Raw genomic sequence first — 23,514 nt, forward strand, 5'->3', positions numbered from 1 at the left:
TATTATTTTTAAATCAAACCAAGTTTTACTTTAGTTGTAATCGGGTTAATTAAATGTCCTCAAGGGGTGTAGCATGATGGCAAAGGGCTTGAGATCTGCACAGCAGGTCTCGAGTTAGAGTCAGGGCGTGCACATCTTGTAAGAGCCTGAGACAGCCGGGGTTTTACTCGCTCACCTGGCCTACAAAGTGCGCTTTCCGAAAGATGGAGTTTTCTCGAATAAAAAAAAAAAAAAAGAGTTAATTAAATGAACTATTAAGTCAACTTTTAAACAAGTTCGACGTTAAAACCAGCTCAATGTCTAATCCCTAATCCCAAATCCCAATGAGTTTACATCAAGGTGCTGGTTTTATAACAATGATTCTTGACTAATGTGATTCCAATATGTACTCACTTTTCATGTATATATAATAAATAAAGCAATTATGGTGAAACCACCCAGAAATAAGAAGAGAGAGAAAAGGACACCAATTGATAGTTTTCCGAATCATGGTGGAAGTACCCAAAAAGCAACGCTTTGCTTAGCCAGTACTAGGAAGCATAGGTGTATTAGAAAGTGGAAACAAGAAACACAACTGATTACTGATTCATGGACCTGTGGAAGCCAAGCTTACACAATTTATATAAATGAATCACAAAGCGTTTATCTCCCTATCTACGCATGTATTATTTGAAAAAGCTGCAAAAACACTACCTAAATTGCTTGATTGATGCTATCAATCTGATACACAGCCCTCCTAGTCATATGCAGCTATGACAGGGACCATACAGATTCAGCTCTCCTCGTCAAAACATGGACCTTCAAACTGCACTTCCCTATATCTGTCTAAAAATTCATTTTGGTATGTACTGTATGGCGACATCCAGTTAGACCTCAGGACAGGGTTACATCGATATTACTTCACAATTAGATTAGCATTTGACAATGCATCCTCTCCCAGGAGCTAACCATTAGTAAGACTGGGGGGGGAGTTTAACCATTCGAAGCCCACTAAACTACAACTTCTGCTACGTGTAATCTAGATTAACATGACAAAAATGAAGACATCGCTGTAATTCAATCTTTCATCTTGAGTCTCACGTTCTGAACCTTGACAGATATCCTCAACTTCCATTCTTCCATGTCTTTCATAACACAGAGCAATTTTGTTCGATATGCTTCACATCGCTGACTTGCTTGTTCTAATTCAGCTGTCAATTCCTGAATTTTCTCATCCTCGTCCTGCAGAAGCAATGAAATAGAACCCTTTTAATCTAGATGGATGGATAGACAGGTGCATTAATAAGAAACACAGCAACCAAATTAAATCCCTGAAGGAACCAAAATAAGAAAACAGAATGCAAGTTCCTGCGCCCCTAAAGCGCACAGCACATACCAGAATTCAAAAGGTCATATGATTGTCTTGCTCTGATGTTTGGGGACTCAGATTTTATTTGCTTTAGTTTCATACATTTGAGAAATTTCTTCCAAGCACTAATAAGCAAGACAAATCACATCTTTACTGGAATATATATATGCTTTTAACTTCTAATCTAATGAAGCTAACTCTTTATGGCTGGGACAAAGATGATCTGATTGTAGACAGCAAGAGAGAGGCTTGCCCTATATATTTAATCGAAATATAGAAAAACCTTTACAGGAGTGTTGTCAAATGCATATACTTTGCTGGAAGGACTTTATACAATTGCCCTCCATTGTTTGCAAAATGTTGTTTGTAAAAAAGAAGTAAGCAGCAATAAGCATTGCACTGAAAAGCACTACCAAGAGCTAACAAGGATCAAAAGAGAAAAAAAATTCTGCAATGAGCACTTCTTGCAGCACCAAGTTCAAAATAAAGGTTTACTTAAGGTAGAACCCGAGACATAAAATTCTGTATTCAAAAAGGCCTATTAACTTCCAATCAAATAATTAGTGAAAAATAAGATCTATAGATTGGAATCTTATACGGTTCAATACCCAGCACATTTAAACATAAATAATAATAGCAATGATTGGTAAAGATTTAATTCCTATGCATCGTGTGCTACATTTTTAAGTTCAGAACAATGATCCTATGCAGGCCAAGCAAAAATAAATCCTTGCATAAGTAACTTACCAGACTACACGACAGGAGCTGCTGACTACCATTAACCACAGTAGTTTGTACAGGAGCAGAGCCACACATTTTTGCAGCAGCAACCTTTCTTATGGCCTCATGAAGGGCATCCATTGCCACGTTATAAATATGTTCTGATTCTGCTCCTTCTTCTACATATTTGATGGCTTCCTGGCGTAGATTTTCAGAGCGAGCAGCTAAGGACTCTTGGGTATTACATGGCAGTCCAAGAGTGTGCTCATCCAACACAATCCCACTTTTGGCATTTCTTGTCCACCGTTTCAGAATATAATTAGATGGAAGAGTAAGAACATTTTTCACTCTAAACACTGCTAATATGTGCCTACAAATAATACCCGAGAACTCAAACATTTGGCAGCTACAACTAGCTCTCTTTTCAAAAGCATTGAACCTAACATGGTGTACTTTGTGGTCTTCACCAAACTTTGCTACCTGATATGTAATGGCTGATCCAATATCATCAACTACAGTGGCAAGATAAGCAAGCGTCTCAACTAGTTCCTCTTGGAATTTCATAAATATCCTCCTTGTATATAAGTTAGCTGCTTGTTTCTCCATAGGAGATGGAGTTTTTAGAACAGGTGGACTATTCAGTGTATCATAATCTGCCTTCACCTCCTTTTCATGGCGAATCGCCATTGCTTTTTCGTACTGCTTAATCAGATTGTGGATATTAGTTGATGCATTTATGTACCCATCAAAATATGAGTTTATACTATCACTTCCTTGCAATATGGACATCTCACCAAAGAAAGTATCCTGGAGATAAACTGGCACCCACTGCTGGCGAGCATTGTACATTGACTGAAGCCATTCATTGTCACTGAGATCAAATCTCTGAAGAAGTGACTCCCAACAAGACTCGAATTCATCAATTGACTCAGCCATATTGATGCACCTGTGGAACTCGGGTTCAAAAGTAGGGTGTGAGTGATATTCATGAGATAGTTTCTCCTGGGCCTCCCTAAAAACATTCCATTTACAAAATCGGAGGCGAGTTCCAGGAAATGCTTGCGAAACAGCTGCCCGTATGATTCTGTCCTGGTCGGTTGTGATTGAGATGGGACAGCGACCAGACATTGCAGCAAGCCAAGTCTCAAATAGCCAAACAAATGAGGACTCTGATTCGTTGAGGAGTAGTGCACATCCAAAGAGCAAAGGCTGTCCATGATGATTCCACCCGGTAAAGGGTGCGAATGGAACCCGGTATCGGTTTGTTCTATACGTCGTGTCAAATGTAATAGTATCTCCAAAAAAACTGTAATTCATTCTTGCATTAGCATCAGCCCAGAAAACGTTTCCTGTTGAGTTCTCAAAATCACCTTGCACAGCATAAAAGAAACCAGGATCCTCAGCCTGCATTTGCTTCAAATAGTCAAAAACAGCCTGACCACCAGGGCCAAGAGTCCTCTGCCTGCTAGTGCTCATATAATTTTGGCAATCAACTTTAGTAAACCCAACATTATTAATTCCTCCAGATTCCCTAATCAGCACAGACATAACTCCACTTGGCCCCATCCCTGCAGCCTGAAGCGTATCAATGAGGCTCCGTGCCGAACCAGACACATGCCTATGAGAGCGGAGAGAATGCACCTTATCAGGGGGCACAAGCTCATGATTATGGTCCTCGACAAGTTTTGTGACAGCCCATTTTCCAGAACTCTGTTTCTTAACAGTCATTTGAGCTTTGCAACCAACCCTAGTAACAGTTCGCTGTCTTTTAGACCTATTCTCATTGCCCTCACGGCGAAACCCTTCACGGGAACACACAATTTGACGGCAAATAATAGAGCCATCTCGACGAGAACGCTGATAGACACTGACCCTAGTACTAAAACCAACACGACGAGCATATGAATTATAGAAAATGCGAGCAGACTGCTCAGAATCAAACTCCATACCCTCATAGGGATCAAGATTTGGGTCAGATAACGAAGTGGGTTCTAGTAAATCATCATCATTGTTATTATTGGGATAATCAAAATCAAAATCAAGATTATGAGGTTGATGGTGTTGTAGGTGAAGGGCAGTATTAGGGTCATCTTCACTGCCCATACTGATATTATCAAAGGGAATCACATTCAGGTGATCCATGTTGATTATCATAAATAAATAGATAAACACAGTGGTTGCTTGCTTGCTTGCTGGGACTGGATTTGTATTAAAAGCTAAAATGCGAAGAAGAAGAAGCCGAGACTGACCAGATTTCTCAAATCTTTATCTTTGACTTGCTGATCTCAATCTGACAGTTGATTTCTTGAAGAAGCAGGTACTTAGGGAGGGAAGTTTTGGGGGGGTCTGAGGTTGTTTTTTTTCGGGAGAATTTTTTGGGTGTGTGAGAGAGAGATGGGAACTATTTTACTAACGAAACGAGGATGGGATATGGATTGGATGCTCTTCTCCGTCGGTAGCACTTATTTGGAGTTATACTATACAGTTTTTTGTCTACCTTCTACCCAGATACAATTAATTACTACACCGCTTCTAGTTGTGGGCCATGGGACAAAGTCAATGCACAAAAAGTTGAAAAAAACCCACTCCTATGACCAAAATAAAGATGCAAGAACAAGTTGGAATTTCTACTGCTGGGGCTTGGGGATGGCGTTGGAGAAGGGGAGTGTTTGCGTGACAGGTGCTGGAGGGTACCTGGCTTCTTGGGTCGTCAAGCTTCTTCTCTCTAAGGACTATCTTGTCCATGGAACCGTTAGAGATCCTGGTAGTTCTCATACCTCTCACCTCTCTCTCTCTCACTCTTTCTCATTCCACTGCTCTTTTTAATTTTTTGTTGTATGAATCACTTCATGTGTCACTTTTTATTACTAATTTCTGATTTACAGTTTCAGCTTTTAAGAAGGTAACCTGTTCTAGAGAGATATTTTCATGTAGACCAACTTACTTCGATTCTTAACTACATGTTTCTGTGTTGTTCCTTCCTTCCTTGTATATATTTGCCTACTTTATGGAGCTAATTAGCACTCTTCTAATCCGAATAGCCCCAGCTTTTCATGTATTGTTCTCATTTTGTTAGTTTTTGATCGACAAAATTCGAATTTGAATAGCTTCTAGCTGCCATCGTTGACTACATATCCATTCTCAGATGAAACATGGGCACGAGCAGCTAGTGCTTCTCAGATGAAATTATTTCTTATGATATAAATTTCTTGATCATATTATGCAGCGGATGACAAGAATGCTCACTTGATGAAAATTGACCAGGCAACGGAGAATCTCAAACTCTTTAAGGCAGATTTACTGGACTACAGCTCTCTTTCTTCTGCTATTCAAGGATGCAGAGGGGTCTTCCATGTTGCCAGCCCTGTTCCCTTCACTAGAGTGTCAAACCCCGAGGCAAGTTTTGGCTACTTCATAATGTTTTTCAATCAAATGACCCGAATAACTAAAATCAGTCACGCTATTAGATGGTAATTAATTACGGGAGATGCCTTTTCCTTGTGATCTTAGGTGGAGGTGATCGAGCCAGCTGTAAAGGGCACACTAAATGTGCTTAAAGCATGTGCTGAGGCAAAGGTAAAAAGAGTTGTCATTGTGTCCTCTGGAAGTGCAGTTTTGTCAAACCCAAGCTGGCCCAAGGGTCAAGTGATGGATGAGAATTGCTGGTCTGATAAGGAATACTGCAGAGCAACTAAGGTGAACAATTCCAGAAGTTAATTTCAGTGCAAATTTGGTAGTTCCAAGTTGAATATTAGTGGTGGTCTGCCTTTTCGTAATGCTCTTTATCATGATACGATGCACCATTGTTAGTGTTTGTAGACTAAAATATCCAGTTCTATTTCTGTACCAGAATTGGTATAATCTTTCCAAGACAGAAGCAGAAAGTGAGGCTTGGGAATATGCAAAAAGGAGCGGGCTTGATGTAGTAGCAATTTGTCCTTCCCTCATTTTGGGGCCAATTCTGCAGTCCACAGTTAACGCAAGTACAATGGTTCTTATTAAGATTTTGAAAGGTAGCTAGCTATTCATACCACATCTTGTTTGCAATGTTTGTCTGTGTTGTGTGTAACATAGTCATCTTTGTTTGCGAGTGATGCGGGCATTTTTTATGAGTGTATGTGTGATGATGCCCTGATGAAATTCTGTGAAAGTTCGAACATCAAACACTAAAATTGGTGTTTAATTTATTCTTGGAGCTTTAACTTGTACTCACTTCGATTCGTGCTAGGCTGTAATCCTGTAGTTTGGACGATGAACTTCGACAGCAGCTTGCACAATTTTGTTGATACTTTTTATTTTTCACTCTTGGAAATTTTAAATATTTAAACATGAAACATTGATATCATAGTTTGCAAACAATGGCCTATACCCCTGTCACTGCAAGCAACTTGCTATCTAGGTCAAAATGCAAATGCTATATGTTATCTTCTCGTTACTAGCTGGTGTTCTGTATGAACTGCCCTTGCAGATGGGTGCGACTCGTTGGAAAACAAGCTTCGGCCAATAATAGATGTTCGTGATGTGACTGAAGCACTGCTTTTGGCATATGAGACACCTGAGGCAGAAGGTAGATACATATGCACGGCACATGCAATCAGAGTTAAAGATCTAGTGGAGAAATTGAGGAGCATGTATCCTAACTACAACTATCCTAAAAGGTAAGTCTGGTGTAAGATAATATTCTCAACCAAATAATCATTCGAGTTTCCTTTTCTATTGTGATTCTCTAGGAACTCTTTTTATAGATGATGCCACAAACGGAGCCACATTTACGAGTACTGATTTCCACGTATGGTTTTATCATGTTTCTTGGTAATTTGATGATACATCTGCTTGTTCACTGCCAGTTTCACTGAAGAAGAGCAGGAAGCAGTGATGATCAGTTCAGAAAAGTTGCAGAGGCTCGGTTGGAGTTTCCGTTCATTGGAGGAAACTCTCATTGACTCCGTGGAAAACTATCAGAAGACTGGACTCCTGGATTAAACAAAAATAGACGGTTCAAATTATCCCCACCTGCTCTGTATACGGGTTTCACAGGGAGGAGGATATTTGGCTAAATAAATGTGATTTGTCTGCGCTGTGCTATTGAGCCATGTTGACGTAATTGTCGAAGGTTAAGCCAAAACCATGCGCTCGATTGTTTGATTTTGGACCAAGGTTTTACATGTCAATCTCGAGGTTTCTGTTCGTTTTATTTCTCTTGGTTGGTTCGAGAGTTGGAATAAAGCATTAATGAATTATTTCTTGTGCTGTCCTGAAAAGTATTTCTTGCAGAGACCGATGAATTATTTCAGGCCCTGGTTTATATGAACTTTGTTCGATATCCGCTAGACTAGCTGTAATAACCTTTGACTTGATTAGGGGTGATCATTTTCGGTTCGGTTCGGTTTTTACCTATAAAAACCAACCAAACCGGTTTTTTTTAAAAAAAAAACCGAACTGAAACCGAGTCAAACCGATCGGTTTCAGTCCGATTCGGTTCAGTTCTTGATTTCAAAAAACCGAGAAAATCTATACGCTCATATTTCCTCTCGAACTCGCCAGTAGCCTTTTCACAAATATTATTTTCCCTGCATTGTGCAAACTGCAAACAACCAAAAGCCAAAAATCAACACCACTGATTTCAATTAAAAAATAAAAATAAAATCAACATTCTAAATCCAAAACTCTGCTATAAATCAAAACCCTAAATTTCTTGCAAAATAAATATGGTTTTTCCTATATTTTTCAAATACTCAGATGCCAAAAATCCAAACCTGATTTTTTAAAATCAAAACTCCAAATCTTCTTATACAGATAAATCTTATATTCCCTGCATTTTAAAGAATACCCAGAAGCAAATGGAAGCAGTGGTCTTCCTTTTCATTCTCGACAAGTTCAACAGTTCCTTTTCATCCACTCCTTTTCAACTTCTCATAATAATTCTTAGCTGCAATAGTCAAATAGTCTTCCTCAGCTACAAAGATCAACATCCTCTCGCACCCAAGCCTAGCAAGATCCTTTACACCCGGATTAATCCTAGGATCAAGAGGCAAGAGAGGGCTGCTTCTAAGTCTAGGGAGAGGGAGAGGGAGAGAAAGAGGGAGAGGGAGTGGGAGAGGCGAGAGGGGGCTGCTGGTGGCTAGGGTTATTGGTGGGGGGGATAAATTTTTCTATTTATAGTACTTTTTTTGAACCGGTTTCTGCATTACAAAACCGAACCAAACCAGAATTTTTTCTAACTATTCTAATCAGGTTTTTTTCTCGGTTCGGTTTTTTCGATTAATTTTTTTTCGGTTTGTTCGGTTTTCTGGTTTTTTTGCACACCCTTATACTTGCATTTTACCATCGGAACAGGCTTAAACCAGTGAAACTTGCTTCACCGGCAATTCACAAGCTTTTTACCATCTCATGAGCTAGCTTGCAACCATGACTATATTGTATATAATGGCCATTTCCTTTTATCGTTCGACATGGAACCAAGTCGATGAAGACAGAATCATCCACATAGAGAGGGGAGCTACTAAATACCCTTCGAGAAAGGGATTCGCTGCTTATCGAAACTTTCAGGAATGATTTCCACGAGTCCCTCTGGCTGTAGAATGACTCCATGAAACTTGCCTGGTGCAATTAGCCACCTCTTTGATCGAGCACCGCACATGAAAAGAGAAGAGACACGTGTCTCATGACAGAAACTTGTTCGATTGGAGGGGTGAGGACAGAGACGGACAACTTTCATGGACTAAGTTGATGACGACCCAAGGACCCAAAATGGGACAAGTAATTTCTCATCAACACAAGTACCCACTCATACTTCGAAACACATGACACGTAAGGTTGTTCTAGTTTCCAACTTTCATTTAGGATAAAAATAGTTTCAAATCTTGAAAGTTACAACTCTATCATGCGACTTGCTGAATAGAGATACAACGGAGGCGTCCGCACACATAATCAAACACGACGCAACATAAACAAAATTCCATCTTTGCTCATTGTCCTCACGCGGGAAAGTTACCGCTGATTAAAGAGATGAAGAATTGGCTCATTACCATCTAATTAAAATCTTCAAAATAAAAATTAAGAAAAATGGCACAATGTGCGCCGATGGGAGTATGTAATTGTCAAACCAAGCAGCAACATCGGGGTGGATCGAGGAAAGAACATTTTAAGCTGTACTCTTACAGAGGTGTCTGGCCATTGGATGAAGTTGAAGACATAACAGAGAGAACATCTGTCACGGAAGACATGACACTCAAAGCAGCTTTCAGAACTTCCTGAGAACACCCTGGTTTCACAATGTTTCTTACCTGGGAAATTGAGGGCAGACAATCAGTGAAAGCAAAGCATATTTTAAATAGCGAACATATAACACATAGAAAGAATCCAGTCCAGTCATAGAATATTGTCAGCTGATCCTTTAGCATTGCTAAACCAGCTTTAACCTGAATCGATCACCACTATCTCAAGAATACAAGACAGATTATCTTGTATGAAAAGCAACAATACCAACCTCCTACCACATGTTGCTCCCATCACATTACACTAGCATGAGGATAGAAAGTTTATATCAACCCCAAAGAATTAGCACACCAAATCCGCGTAAACATTTAAAACAAAAGGTATGAGATAGTGATACACCGAATGTATGATGAACAAAGTGGTGGACTTCTATACACAAAACTCATTGAATTCCATGCTTCATAACTAGTTGAACAGTAGTTTCATCAAAAGAAACGAAATGGTTAGACAATCCACATTTAAATTTTAGACCAAATTAATCATGCCTTCCATTTCCCCCCTTCATTTTTTGACTTGTCCTAGAATTCAACAGGAACAAATCTAACACCATACAACCTTCATAGGCAGAGAAATAAGAAATAATAACCATTTGCAAAGGAAAAGATGATCATCCAAAATATTGAGTGAATATTTAAATGTGATAATTGAGAGAATAAAGTACCTTGTCAAGGTATTCCTGCAGCTTCTTGATCCCGCCCATATAATCCTGGTCTTCAACACAGAGAGTTACAGCCTTAGAATCCGCACCAGGACCATCAAATTGAAGGGGACCTGGATTTCTGTACAGGTCATCCATCCAAAACCTTCCTGCATTTTGTCTCAGCAGCCTGCATTTAAGCCAAACAGTAAAAATTATTGCATGCTTCTCTGACTGTCATGGGGAATTTATGTAAAGTTGTGATCACAATATCTATGAAGTTCCTGATCTTCCCTCTCTCCTAGTATCTGAATAACATAAACATTTGATGAATCATAAAAAAGAACTTACTCATATGCTTTGCCTTTCAAATCCACAGTAGCAGGATGAATAGCAGGTTTTCCAATTGAAGATGCACCAGGGCTTTGAGCCCAACGCTTCACTGTCATCATTGCCTATGATTTTACAAAATATAATATAGATAGACCGTAAAAGAAAGGATTGCAATGCATGTATCATAATTTTTGCTAGGAAAAATAACTTTGCAGGTAAAAGAAGAAATCTGCCTTTAAGATCGAAATTAAAACTCAACTGTAATTGGAGCAGCACCACATCGCCACTTGTTCACAGGATTCTTTAGGTTAGTTACAGTGGCCATGTAACCATTCAAACCAGCTGCTAAAATATGGTAGCTGATGTGCCCAAGAACCTATGAAATATACCACTCAGTATTAATAAAAGATACTTGAATTGGACTTAAAAAGGATGAGAATACATATCAACCCTGGTTGCTAACATACATAGGCATAGTCGCAATCGAATTTCGATGGTAAAGACCCACGGGCCTGATAACCAAAAAAGTGGCAGATAGCATTGAACTTTTTCCCCGTGTATGTGCCTTCTTTCTGCTCAAAACACCAAAGACACCAGTAAAAAGCTAAGTCAATTGCAACAAACATAACAATCATTAGACAGTTAACAGAAACCAACAATAGGACCATTTTGCTTGACACGAATTTCAGAAGTATATAGCAAAGCAATTATCGAGCATGGATCATAACAATGATGGGACTCGTAGAGTCTCATACAATCATTTCACGAGGAAACAAAATGTAAAATTATTGCTGCGCCACACAGAAGTTAAAGATATAATAAAATTATCAGGGCTAGGGAAATCAACAATGATAAAAAAAGAAAAAAAAGAAACAATGTCATACCAGCCGCTTGTTCATTTCTGTCTCCACAAGATGAGCTAGAAGTTTCTCTGTTTCAATCTAGGGTAAAAACAAACAAGCAATCAATTTATCAACAATGTAATTTTTAATAGTTCCTTTTAATAAGAATTGCATGCTCGTTACCTGGGATAATTGTGCCGAGTCATCTGATTCAGGATGAAGCAGCAGCTGTGCCATTAAAAATATTAATATTTTAGAAGATAAAATACCCATTTGCTTTAAATTGATTGACAAATATCTTGTAATGCAAATCAGTAAGGGGAAATGTAAACCTGCTTCTTAATATATGGTGGCAAAAATTCAAATAAAGCAGATGTCCATGGTGAAAGCTGTGATGAAATGTTGTCAGGGGCAACACCATGCCTGAGTAAGCCATGTATTTCCTGAAAGGTGCATAAAATTTCAGTACTCCCTTTCAGAGGAAAAGAAACGCCATCAAACATCTGTATAGATGTATTTTACACACATGCGGACTGTGTTTGTAAGATACTGCAGTCTGAAGGACAACACCCACACATTCGCAAATGAGGCCAAGCAGGGAGATACAAAAGCAATTACCTTCAAGAGAGCATAGACCTCGGGAATGCTTTCTATGAGTCCCTCTGGCAGTAGAATGACTCCATGATTCTTGTCTGGTGCAATTAACCATGTCAGATGACCAATATTACAGTTTATCACGAAACACGATATACAATGACTTAGATTGTCTAAAACCTTGCACTGCTCGGGCTTGGACTGCATCACAAATTTGTGTTGTCAAGTCAAAAAGAGTAAGCTTTGATGCAGCCACCTCCTCGCCAAGAATAACCTGCAAAAAGCAGCTCAACCATTGTTCAGGAGAGAGAAAGATAAGCCCATAAAAGTTTCATTTGAAGCTCAAAGGGAGAAAAAAACCAAAAAAAAGGAACTGCAAAAGTGATGGACTACTAACCATGTTCGGATGAGACTGAAGTGTACATTCCAAAGCAACATGTGATGCCTTTCGGCCCATGAGCCGGATGAAATAATAATACTGGAAAATGAAATAAGTTAAAAGTTTTGAAAAGACAAATTTCACAGTGAAGAATGTTGTCTAGTATTCCTTCTCAATCATAATTCCATCAACAAATGATACAATGATAGTGAATTCTTCACTGGAGGTCATGAATCAGAAAGTTGATGAATTTATTACCTTCTCTGCAGAGAGAGCATCCGTGCAGACATTGCTGATGAGCTGGGAATTGACCTGCATGAGCGGAAAGCATGAAATTTTGTTTTATTAAATTAAATGCTTAATCATGCATATTCACAACATAAACATTTAGCATTACACCAAGCACCAGAGTTTCCCAAAGGACAGGATCAGACACCACTGCCAATTTAAGAAATTAAGAATACCAAAAACCAATTAAGGTTGACGTTTTCCCCCTAGATCATGAACCCAAGCACTTTCATTATATTGCACTGCTGCCACTATATGCAACAGAGTTTCATACATTATCATATAGGAAAAATTTGAATGCGAGAATGGACAGTAATTCTATGAAGTTCTCCTTGATATGCTACTTGATTCAACGCAAACGGTCTTATAAATATACAAAATTTTAACATACACAGCAACACCTCCTACTTTAATTGACTTTGATGCCACCTAAACCATCCATCTTTGTTTCTATAATTCCATTTTACTAGAAGAAGTAACTTCCTCGACATATTGAGTAACAGAGAGCTGCATGGTGTCATTTGATCCATACCTTGCATATTGTATCAAAACCAACATTGGTTTCCACAAATTGATTCTTGAGATCTCCATTTAAAGTAACAGGAACACCAACCACCTGCAAAATTCAAACAGTGTGTGTAGTAAAATTCAGAGGCTGGTAGCATAAAAGTACACTCAGGAACAGTCGCAAAGGCTGCTAGGAATACAAGCATGAACTATTTGTGACTGTTATTAATCCTAGGTGAGAAGACAAGCAGAAATACCTTTGTTGGGCATTTTGCCTCGGCAAATGTTTCAGCAAGCTGAGCGGCATCTGTATTTGAAGTAACTCCTTCAAAAGAAAAAAGCATCCGTATTTAGTAATTGTTGCAAAATTGCATCTGTATCTCTTTGTAAATACCAAAGTGTCAAACTTACCTCCAATGATAACAAGGCCATCCAATTTCAGATCTTTGCATGCAGTTAGAGCAGCATTAACCTGTTCAGTTGTTCTTATTTGATCTTTTGTCCGTCCCAACAAATCATAACCACCTTGCCAAGCATAACAAAATAAAAAATCAGTCAAGTCTCACAGCCAAGTGACAATCAAAGATCCCGTCATGCAATCATATGATAAAAATACATACCTTGATTTTTGTAGGTTGAAAGAATGTCATCTGTAATTTCAAGTGTTTTCTGAGCGAATAAACCTTCAGAACCTCCTGTTGACAGATAAAAGCATTTTATAATGTAGACGTCATTTGCTTTTAAATAAAACACAACAGGGTATAATGATGAAACAAACAATCACACAATATGTGTTCATCAAAAACTTATAAATGCAATGAGATTTGCCATAAATCCAAGACAATCAAATCCAAAGATGAAGCACTTGTATGAGATGCCGTTGCTTATGCTCACCTAGAAATCCAAGTAAAGTGCTGTTAGGGTTATGGATTTTAAGAGCGTTGTGAAGACCCCATATGACATTATGTCCTCCAGGAGATTGTCTCCCACAAAAAACTATTCCGACCCTGTTGAGAGACACTAAATACATCAGCCAAATATGAGCTTTTTAAGCAAATACTCATAACAAGCAGATTGCAGAGTCTTAACTTTTCACAGAAACACATGCAGGTGCGTACCCACACACGCAAACAAAATCAGAAATTGAGAGAGGATTTGACAAGCAACTAGGTTTCCGATCATCCTTCCGGATAATAGTGAATTTCAAAAAAGGGCAGCAGCAGGAATAGGAAGAAAGGATCGATCCCTTATTCAAAATGTAGACGCGTGGTTTGGATAAAAGTGATACAAAACAGCAGATGATAGTTGAAAGGAAAAGAAGACACTCGTAAATCACCAGGACCCAAGGCATACCTGAAAGCTGGATGGTCAGTTATGATTTGAGCATCAGAGACTTTAGCAGATGCCCTGAGGAAGTGAGCTAAAGGCTGGCCATAAGTGAGGGGAAAGGATCGGCTTATGCTGTGGACATCAGCTGGGTCTGCAGCAGTGGTTGCATCACCAAGTTCTACCCTCACTGCAGTTCCCTGGAAAATGCACAGATCCCAAACATATAAATGAAAATCCAATGTCAGCAATTGAATGGAAAGGAATAAATGGTGAGGGTGAAATCAGTAACTTTGTGTTAGCTTTTGCGTTTTGAAAATGTACATTCAAGAAAAGCTGTTTTTTCTCAAGCAAGGTCTCGATAGAGTTCTTGAGAGAGTTTTCTGTGGTAACATGCAAACCTGTGTATTGATTTGCGTATCACGAAAACAAACGGAGCATTAGGCACGTTACAATCCAGTATCAGTATCACATTTTTGCCCCGCTACTAATTCAAGTACAGCATACGCCTATCAAGCATAAAATAATGAAGGTAGATATATCCTAAAAAAGAAAAAAATAAGTCATCTCTCCTCTGTGTTGAGGTAGATCTACTAGCCGGCGAAAGTATAACGCAGATTAAGTGATCAACTAAGCGAAAAGATCAATCTAGCATAACATCGATTGCAATAAAAAAAAACTAAACTGATGCTATGACATTATGTGTTGGTGTTGTGGTAAATCGGGAGGGGAGAAAGACGGTGGGAAGAAGGGAGAGGGAGTAGGAGAGACCTGAAGACAGGGAGGAAGTTCTGGTTGGTAAAGAGATCGAAGTTTCTGGAGATCGGAAAGTTCTCTGGGAATGCCGAAATCGGAATCCATGCCGCTTTTCTCTTCTTCTTGTTCTTAGGTAGGTGATGAGTTAGTAGAAGTAGAAGTGTTGTGGTCGGGCGGTTTTTTTTTTTTTTTCTTCAAAAAGACCGTTTTTATAGGGGGGGAGGGGAAATGGGGGAGAAAAAAAGAGGACCGGGAGATGCTACCTACCAACTATAAAGCCCACCCGTTTCGGCCTCTTGAAACGTGTTCCATTTATCGGCCATGGTTTCTAGGGTTTATTACGATGCGCCCCTTCTCTTCATCTATCTCTAGTGCCGTTACTAAATTGCCCTTTCATTCCTCTACCGTTTCATTTGCTAGATTTTGTCTTCTTCTCGGCCCCTCGTGCTCTGTTCTCTTTAAAATTAAACTCCCCCTCCTGTTGTGATCAATTTTAACCGTTTGATTGACACCATGGCCACAAGTACTTTTTTGCAAATGGCAAGAGATTTTCAGACTTCTTTTCTTTTACTGTTGGGTGTGAATGGTGCGATAAAAAAAAATGACAGAGGGCTTGGGGGTAATTGCAAGTGATTAGCTATGATATTGATACTTGATAGTTGGGTCGTATATCCAAACGATACAAGAAGCCAACAATATTCACGGGAATATGCCAGAAGGATATTCTGGTAACTTCAAAAGGAGCCCACTGACTTACTAAGCAAGCATTGCAAGTCTGTAGAATCTCTCTCACCTAACACTCCCTTTTGAATTTCCCTTAGTTCGGTAGCATGTCCTTTTTTTTAAGTATTTTTTATTTAAAAATATATAATAATAATTTTTTTTAATTTTTTAATATTAATACATTAAAACTATTAAAAAAACACATATTAAAACAACACCCAAAAACAATAGTGGTTCACTCTCAACATTTCTTCAAATTATTATACAATATAATGAGATAAGTGTCCCTCTGACTATTTAGCTAGACACATATTATGGTAAATTAAAGTAGTATAATGATGAAATTGTTTTTACCAACAAAACTTATTAAGCATACAGTAGGAATGAAATTATCTTTTTTATGGGATGCATTTGGCATTAAAAAAATAATAAGAGACAAAATAGTCAGTTCAGATTTTACTAGGGCATGGCAAGACTGTTACCCCAGGCGCTAGGGCATGGCATGGCTGCCAGACACCTAGCACTGGGGTTAGGCATGGCTGTCATACCCTGGACGCCCGGGTCAAGCAGAGTAGTCAGACCCCAAGTGTTCAAGTCAAGTAAAGCAGCCAAACCTAGGGCTTTTAAGTCTGACGCCTGAATCCAAAGCTCTTGGGTCTAGTGTCCGAACTCAGGACTCTAGGGTTTGGTGTTGCAGCCAGATTCAAGGCTCTTGGATCTTGCAGTCCCACTTGCCCCAAGCTATTGGGTCTGGTGTCATAACCCAAGGCTTTAGGGTCGGCCTTCCGGACCCGCAGCTCTTGGTTTCGGCGTCCAGAGTTTCAGAGGGGTCCAAAACTCTTGAACCTGGCATTGTAGCCACACCCACACCCACTTAAACTTGGGTCAGACAAGTTTAATATTATTATAAATATTATTATTTGTATTGTAAATATTATTATCATTTTATAATTAATATTATTAATATAATAATTAATAAATTTGAAAAACAATTATTAATATTAAAAAAGAACATTGATTTGATTTGAAGGGTAAAATTAAAAATCGTCGTTGTCGTCATTGTCACTAACATTAATAAATTTGAAATAAAATATCATTATTATTGAAGAAAAACCATAAATTTGATTTGAATGGATTAAAAACTATAAGAACTTGGGTCAGACGAGTTTAATATTATTATTATTAAATTTGAAAAAAAATTATTACTATCGAAAAAAACTATAAATTTTATTTGAAGAAATTAAAAATTATAAAAACTTGAGTCAGACAAGTTTAATATTATTATATTCATTAATATTATTAAATTTGAAATAAACATTATTACTATAAGAAAAAAAAAACATAAAATTGATTTGAAGGGTAAAATCAATTATTAGTATTATTATTATTATTATAGCAATAGTAGTAGTATTTTCATTATTAACTTGGATCTGTCATTTCCTTCCAGACCCAAGTAACTTAGGGCTGGACAGGAGTGCTAGACTCAAGTTCCTTGGGTCTGGTAGGGACACCAGACCCAAGTCACTTAAGTCTTGCAGTCCCGTGTTGACCCAAGACTATTGGACATGACGTTTAAGAGGGACTTGAAGTTCTTGAGCTTGATGTGGCAGTCAGACACACTTAAACTCGGTTTAGGCAAGTTTAATATTATTATTGAAGTTAAAAATATTATTATTTTATTGTAATTCATATAATAATTAATAAATTTGAAACAAATATTATTAACATTGAAAAACAACTATAGATTTGATTTGAATGGTAAAATTAAAAATATTATTATTATTATTATTATTATTATTATCATTAATAAATTTGGAAAAAATATTATTATTATGGAAGAAAAAACATACATTTGATTTGAAGGGATTAAAAACTATAAGAATTTAGATAAGACAAGTTTAATATTATAAATATTATTATATTCATTAATATTATTAAATTTTAAAAGAATATTATTCATATAAAAAAAACATAGATTTGATTTGAAGGGTAAAATCACTTATTATTATTATTATTAACTCAAGTCTGACATCCCTTTCCAGATTCAAGTTGCTTAGGTTTGGCAGGGATGTCACATCCAAGTCACTTGGGTCTTGCAGCCTTACCAGGGCCAGGATTTTTGGATCCGGTGTTCAGACCTAATACTCTTGGGTCCGGTGTTAAAATCCAAGGCTATAGGGTCTGGCGTCCGGGCTCGCAGCTCTTAGGTCTAGCATCAAGACTCAAGGCTCTCGAATCTAGTGTTGAAAAGGGATCCAAAGCTCTTGAGTCTGGTGTTGCAGTCATACCCATTTAAATTGGGTCAGACAAGTTTAATATTATTATTATTAATATTATTATAATTAATATTATTAATATGACAACTAATAAATTTGAAAAATATATTATTATAATTGAAAAAAAACATAGATTTGATTTGAAGCATTGAAACCAAAGGGGTACTAACTAACAAAAATTATTATTATTATTATCATTAATAAATTTGAAATAAAATATTATTAATATTAAAAAAACCATAAATTTGATTTGAAGAGATTAAAAACTATAATAACTTAGGTCAGACAAATTTAATTTATTATTAATATTATTAATATTATTATTTTTATTATTATTAGTGGAGCTAGCCCCCGAAAACTTGGGTTTGACTGGGGTGTTAAATCCAAGTTTATAATCTTTAGTATTCTTATTATTATTGTTGTTGTTGTTTGTCATTAATAATTTTTTTTAAAAAATATTATTATTATCGAAGAAAAACCATAAATTTAATTTCAAGGAATAAAAAACTATAAGAACTTGGGTCAGAAAAATTTAATGTTATTATTAATATTAAAAATATTATTATTTGTATTATAAATACTATTATTATTATTATTATTATTATTAAATTTGAAAAATATATTATTAATATTGAAAAACAACCACAAATTTAATCTGAAGTCTAAAATTATTATTATTATTATTATCATTAATAAATTTAAAATAAAATATTATTAATATCAAAGAAAAACCATAAATTTGATCTAAATGAATTAAATTTATAAGAACTTGGATCAAACAAGTTTAATATTATTATTAAAAAGCCAGACCCAAGTTTATTATTATTATTATTATCATTAATAATTGTTTTTAAAAATATTATTACTATAAGAAAAACCATAAATTTGATTTCAATGGATAAAAAACTATAAAAACTTGAGAGTTTAATATTATTACTAACATTAAAAATATTATTATTTGTATTAAAAATATTTTTATTGGTATTATAATTAATTTTATAAACATTACTCTTGGATCTAAAGTTTTACAGTCGGATCAGCCAAATCTAAGGCTCTTGAATCCAACATTGCACCCAAACTCAACGCTTTTGGATCTTATTTATTTTATATTTTTTATACAAAAAAAAAAAAATTGACCTGCATGCTGCTAACGAGTGATACCTAAAAGGATGATAGTTTTTGCTTTTTAATGCTTTTGAAAAACATATTTTACTTTAAAAATATCAAATTAATACATTTTTTATGTTTATATTAAAAATAAAAAAATATTATTTTAACATATTTTTAAGCAAAATACTTTTAAAAAATACATTGATAAAAATACCACACATGCTAAAACCCTCTTAAAAAGTGCAGTAGCTTATTTTAAAAAAATCAAGTTGATATTTTTTCTGTGTTTTTAATAATTTTAATATGTTAATAATATAAAAAAATTAAAAATATATTTTGATGTATTTTTTTTAAAAAATAATTTTACAGAAAGCACAAACTGCACCAAGATAAGGTTGGATTTTAATTTGATGCCCCGAGGCAGCTTTAAACCCCCAAGCAATGACAGTCACTTTTGCCCCTGCAGGGAAGATTGATTCTCAGTTCTCACAGTGCTCACAGCACCGCGCCTGGGTTTCTCTTCTGATTTCCGAGAAGAAATGACCACGTCTGAAAAGCCCTGGTCTGAAAATCAGTTCGATCAAATTACATATCACCAATAACCAACGCAAATTTCTCTTATATGCTTGCAAGAGCTCTTGAAAAGTTGAGCTATGTGATTCCCCGGTTGTCTAAATGAAGAATGCATATAATCTTTAATGAAGGACATGTAGTGCCAGCTGCCTCCCCACCATTTGTTTCCTCGCAAAGTTTCAAAGACAGAAAAGGAACCTAAACCACCACTTCCATTTCAAATGTACATTCAAAGTACAAGGACATGAAGAGAAGATTTTCAGTCAAAATTCAAATATGGATACGATAAAGAGTTTCTAATTGTCAATCAGGGAACAGCATTGTTCTATGTGCTCATCGAAACATTCAACCAGCTTTGATCACTCAGCTCAACATGATAAAGAGCTCTAGACCTTAATTACAAAACCAAATTTAGAGAAGGAAAGATTACACCGGTAAGTTTCATCCTTGGCCTTGAAGCTTTGCATCTTCTACTGTTTGCCAAGGATATGAATATTTTACTTCCTGCTCCTCTTTGAGCCACGTTTTCTGGTGCTTTCTTTTCCATTGTTTCTAGTAGAACTTCCACCATTGTTGACTGGGGCATTGCAGGCTGGGGGAATAGGCACATGATGCCCAGGAGCCAAAGCAGGGAACCCAACAGCAGGGATTCTGCAAGAAAACAAGGATAAAGAGTAGCTGAAGGTTAAGCAATTCAGTGCGCTACCACAATCCAGCATCGAGAAAGCATCGCAAAAAGAAACAAATACTTTTGCTTCTATTGGAGCCGTAAATCAATCATCGAGGAGAATGGCAACTTATCCAGTCAAACTAACAGGACCCACTAAGGTAACTAGTTCAAAGCAGAGGTAAATAGTAGTAGCATTTGGCACATTCTTAACAACATATATTAGCATGGCAAATGGGCTTGTTTCAAAGCCCTGTTCTAAAGCAAACCACCCAGTTTCGATATCCAATATCGTTAGGGTTCATAACAGTGGGGCCGTTCAGCAAATTCAGTGAGCAATTACATAGCTGCAGAAGTCATCAACCTTGGCATAGTCAGTCATACGATTCAGAAAATAAACACAAACTCCCTCCTCTTTAAATTACAGAACATGAATTCCCACATTAAAAAATGACGACGATAAGAGGTAATAAGCATGAGCAATGAGCAATATGGACTGTGAAACATACCCAACAAGAGCACAGCAGACTCCTGCTTGGCCGAGGTAACACCAAATGCATTGCCCCTCTGTAAACTAAGGCGTAGAGCATGGTTCTCCGCGATAAAACACTGAAGCAGCCTGTCCAGCCTCCTGCATTCCCCTTCCAAATACCTACTCTTAATTTCAAGATCCCTCACATGCAACTTCTTCCTTTCCCTTGATCTCACTGCCGCGTCCTTATTTCTCAACTGCCTGAAAAATCAGTTCAATTATTACATACAGCAGGGCCCACAACACTCTCTTTCTCCAACAGATATAAAATGATCGCATGACAATCGTTACAGCATAGCAGAAAAACAAGGAAGAAACAGCACCAGAGCATGATCAAAACATAACTAGTTTCAATGTGCAAAAATTAAAAGAAAACCCTTTATGTACAAACAGAAACGCCATGGCTTCTACGACATTGAAAAGTCTAATTTATAAACTAGAGGTACCTTCTCCGTTTCTTGGACACAATATCATCAGGATCTTCCTCCTCATCGTTGTTGTTCTTCTCCTCCGCTCCGTCGTCTTTCTCCTTCGGGCCGCCGTCAGCATCATCGGAAGAAGTGGAATCCTTATCGGTGGAAGCATCAAGGACCTCGCCACCAGACTCGTGAGCAGAAGGAGAATCAACTAAAATATCTGCCAAGAAAGCGTTGCAGTTCTCCAGCTGATCAACCTTATCGTCGTCATCTTTCATCAACAAGGTCTCAACCTCTCCGATCCAAGACGAAACCGTAGCAGGTGATGATGAATTCGAAGAATCGTTGATCGGTTGCAAGTCTGTGGTTAAAGGAGGTTCTAATTCGAAGATGCTATCGGAATCCGGGAATCCATCCAACAAATTATCCCAATCGATTTGCCCTAGCACATCATCTCCTTCTAGAAATTCCATTGCATAAATGAAGACTAGGAAAAAACCAGATAAAGCTACTACTTTTTAATCACAAAATTAGATTACAAAAATAAAAAGAAGGAAAAGGAAAAACAAAAACAAAACTTTGAAGCAGAGAATGTTTTCCTGTGCGTGTATATATATGGGAAAGGTTGCGTTGCCAAGTTCATGCTTCGTGGCAATTTCTAACCGCGTCACTCGCTTTCTTCGTGAACAAGGAAAAGAAACAGTGACGCGTTTTTAGAATGACGATCAACCGTACACGTGTTGATGGTCACGAAATTCTAACAAGGGAGTTGAGGGACCGGTGATCTTGCCACGTGATTTTTAGGAAGGTGTTGCCATCACCCGACCAATAGGAAGGCGCCGAGTGAACAATTAGAGGCACTGTGGCAATCTACGTGGATTTTCAAGACAGGAGGTGGGCATGGGCCTAGAAGTAAAGTAAGTATATAATTTTCTTGATGTTGAATTTGGACCTGATTTTAAGGAACGCGTAGCAAAAAACCTGAATGTCTAAAAATAATAACGTCTTTGAACCTTATGTTATTGATTGATGAGCTTTGAACCTGAGGGACTGTAAAGGTGCATGGAATTTCTTCATAAAACAAAAGATTTTCGGAGATTGGAAAAGAAGAAGAAGAAGAAGATATGAACCCGTAACTCGTGAGAATGCATATTTAACAAATTATGATTTGCAATTCAAATATTTTATTTTTTTTTATAAAATATTTTGAGTTGAAAAAAATGGTATGTATAACGATGTTAAGAAATTATAAGTTTATGAGATAATCACATCGAACCACTTGTTTTACTACTTTTGTATTTTATGTTTTGAAAAATGTATATCCTCAATCAAACTAAAATCTCAAACATTATATAAAACGACTTTATTGTATATAGTAAATTACAAACCGAAGGAAACAACATACAAATCAAAAGGTAATTATAAGCTAATGCTCTTCAATTCAAAAACCAAATTCTTATTCATAGTTATCTACTCTTTCTCCAACAAAACCATGATAACCATGGTATATTTGCATTTCAAGATTTTCAAGCAAATGGGCATGTCCTGTGGCTGCTACTCTATGCTAGTCGAGATAAAAGAAAAAAACGGGTTGAAGAATTAATGAAGAAGAAAAGAGGGGCCTTCAGCGGGGACCTTTTATCTATTTTTACATGGTAGTATTTGGTGAGATATTTCAAAGAAACGGGCTGAAGAATTGAGGCAGTTTGGTTACATGGTTGTGAATGCTTTTTAATTAAAACGTAATTTGTAGCATTTGATAATAAAAAAAATGATTTATTATTTATGAATCTCACATTATTTTTACTTTGAAACGTAGGTAATGAAAAGTAAGGAATTCCTGCTTTTCATGTACTATGCATGCTAATTGCACTGTTTAATGAACAGTGCAATTAGCCTGAACAATGTACATTGATACACTGTTCAAGTGAACAATGCAATTCTCTTGCACTGTTCACTTAAAAATAATGAACAATGCAAGTGAATTGCACTGTTTACTTATAAACAGTTCAATTCACTTACACTGTTCACGTGGATATATTTTTTTCCTGTGTGTTAATTTTAGTAACAGTTTTTTTTAAAAAAAATAATTTAGAGTGAATTAAATTCATTCGCACTGTGATGTTAATAATATTTTTTTTCCTGAAAAACTAGTATAGAGTGAATTAAATTCACTCGCACTGTAATATCAATTTTATACCTGATAATA

At 36.8% G+C, this 23,514-nt stretch overlaps 4 protein-coding genes across 4 annotated transcripts; 1 reads left to right on the plus strand and 3 right to left on the minus strand.

Annotated features, from left to right (window-relative positions):
- Positions 1-560: 560 nt before the first annotated feature.
- Positions 561-4,553, minus strand: LOC18099716 (protein FAR1-RELATED SEQUENCE 5). Its single transcript, XM_006383735.3, has 2 exons — positions 2,096-4,553; positions 561-1,221 (listed from the first exon to the last, which is right to left on the minus strand). The coding sequence occupies exons 1-2, from the start codon at positions 4,220-4,222 to the stop codon at positions 1,057-1,059; spliced, it is 2,292 nt and encodes a 763-aa protein (XP_006383797.3). The 5' UTR covers positions 4,223-4,553; the 3' UTR covers positions 561-1,056.
- Positions 4,554-4,663: 110 nt separating this feature from the next.
- On the plus strand, positions 4,664-7,329 carry LOC18099717 (cinnamoyl-CoA reductase 1). Its single transcript, XM_006383737.3, has 6 exons — positions 4,664-4,832; positions 5,295-5,464; positions 5,579-5,764; positions 5,919-6,081; positions 6,537-6,726; positions 6,916-7,329. Exons 1-6 carry the CDS (start codon positions 4,715-4,717, stop codon positions 7,049-7,051), a joined length of 963 nt encoding a protein of 320 aa, XP_006383799.3. The 5' UTR covers positions 4,664-4,714; the 3' UTR covers positions 7,052-7,329.
- A 1,555-nt stretch (positions 7,330-8,884) lies between these two features.
- Positions 8,885-15,209, minus strand: LOC7485668 (pyrophosphate--fructose 6-phosphate 1-phosphotransferase subunit alpha). Its single transcript, XM_002307787.4, has 19 exons — positions 15,024-15,209; positions 14,280-14,452; positions 13,821-13,933; positions 13,547-13,621; positions 13,338-13,451; positions 13,184-13,251; positions 12,952-13,035; positions 12,390-12,443; positions 12,150-12,230; positions 11,933-12,026; positions 11,777-11,850; positions 11,491-11,601; positions 11,342-11,386; positions 11,201-11,257; positions 10,784-10,888; positions 10,576-10,692; positions 10,335-10,438; positions 10,008-10,173; positions 8,885-9,354 (listed from the first exon to the last, which is right to left on the minus strand). Exons 1-19 carry the CDS (start codon positions 15,111-15,113, stop codon positions 9,226-9,228), a joined length of 1,854 nt encoding a protein of 617 aa, XP_002307823.1. The 5' UTR covers positions 15,114-15,209; the 3' UTR covers positions 8,885-9,225.
- Positions 15,210-19,946: 4,737 nt separating this feature from the next.
- LOC7494731 (bZIP transcription factor 60) lies at positions 19,947-21,913 on the minus strand. Its single transcript, XM_002307788.3, has 3 exons — positions 21,336-21,913; positions 20,867-21,090; positions 19,947-20,341 (listed from the first exon to the last, which is right to left on the minus strand). Exons 1-3 carry the CDS (start codon positions 21,776-21,778, stop codon positions 20,088-20,090), a joined length of 921 nt encoding a protein of 306 aa, XP_002307824.1. The 5' UTR covers positions 21,779-21,913; the 3' UTR covers positions 19,947-20,087.
- Positions 21,914-23,514: the final 1,601 nt, after the last annotated feature.

This window comes from Populus trichocarpa, chromosome 5 (assembly GCF_000002775.5).
Source record: "Populus trichocarpa isolate Nisqually-1 chromosome 5, P.trichocarpa_v4.1, whole genome shotgun sequence".
In the NCBI taxonomy this organism is placed as follows: Eukaryota; Viridiplantae; Streptophyta; class Magnoliopsida; order Malpighiales; family Salicaceae; genus Populus; species Populus trichocarpa.

Excerpts from the sequence above, each read along its gene's own strand:
- LOC7485668 (XM_002307787.4), bottom strand. The coding sequence starts at position 15,113 with ATGGATTCCGATTTCGGCATTCCCAGAGAACTTTCCGATCTCCAGAAA. Across the intron at positions 14,453-15,023 it reads AACTTCCTCCCTGTCTTCAG|GGAACTGCAGTGAGGGTAGA; the intron begins GTCTCTCCTACT and ends TGCATTTTCCAG. Across the intron at positions 11,602-11,776 it reads AGGTCTATGCTCTCTTGAAG|GAAATACATGGCTTACTCAG; the intron begins GTAATTGCTTTT and ends TGCACCTTTCAG.
- LOC7494731 (XM_002307788.3), bottom strand. The coding sequence starts at position 21,778 with ATGGAATTTCTAGAAGGAGATGATGTGCTAGGGCAAATCGATTGGGAT. Across the intron at positions 21,091-21,335 it reads GTGTCCAAGAAACGGAGAAG|GCAGTTGAGAAATAAGGACG; the intron begins GTACCTCTAGTT and ends CTGATTTTTCAG. Across the intron at positions 20,342-20,866 it reads GTCTGCTGTGCTCTTGTTGG|AATCCCTGCTGTTGGGTTCC; the intron begins GTATGTTTCACA and ends GTTTTCTTGCAG.
- LOC18099716 (XM_006383735.3), bottom strand. The coding sequence starts at position 4,222 with ATGATAATCAACATGGATCACCTGAATGTGATTCCCTTTGATAATATC. Across the intron at positions 1,222-2,095 it reads AGCTCCTGTCGTGTAGTCTG|GACGAGGATGAGAAAATTCA; the intron begins GTAAGTTACTTA and ends TTGCTTCTGCAG.
- LOC18099717 (XM_006383737.3), top strand. The coding sequence starts at position 4,715 with ATGGCGTTGGAGAAGGGGAGTGTTTGCGTGACAGGTGCTGGAGGGTAC. Across the intron at positions 5,465-5,578 it reads CTAGAGTGTCAAACCCCGAG|GTGGAGGTGATCGAGCCAGC; the intron begins GCAAGTTTTGGC and ends TTGTGATCTTAG. Across the intron at positions 5,765-5,918 it reads AATACTGCAGAGCAACTAAG|AATTGGTATAATCTTTCCAA; the intron begins GTGAACAATTCC and ends TTTCTGTACCAG.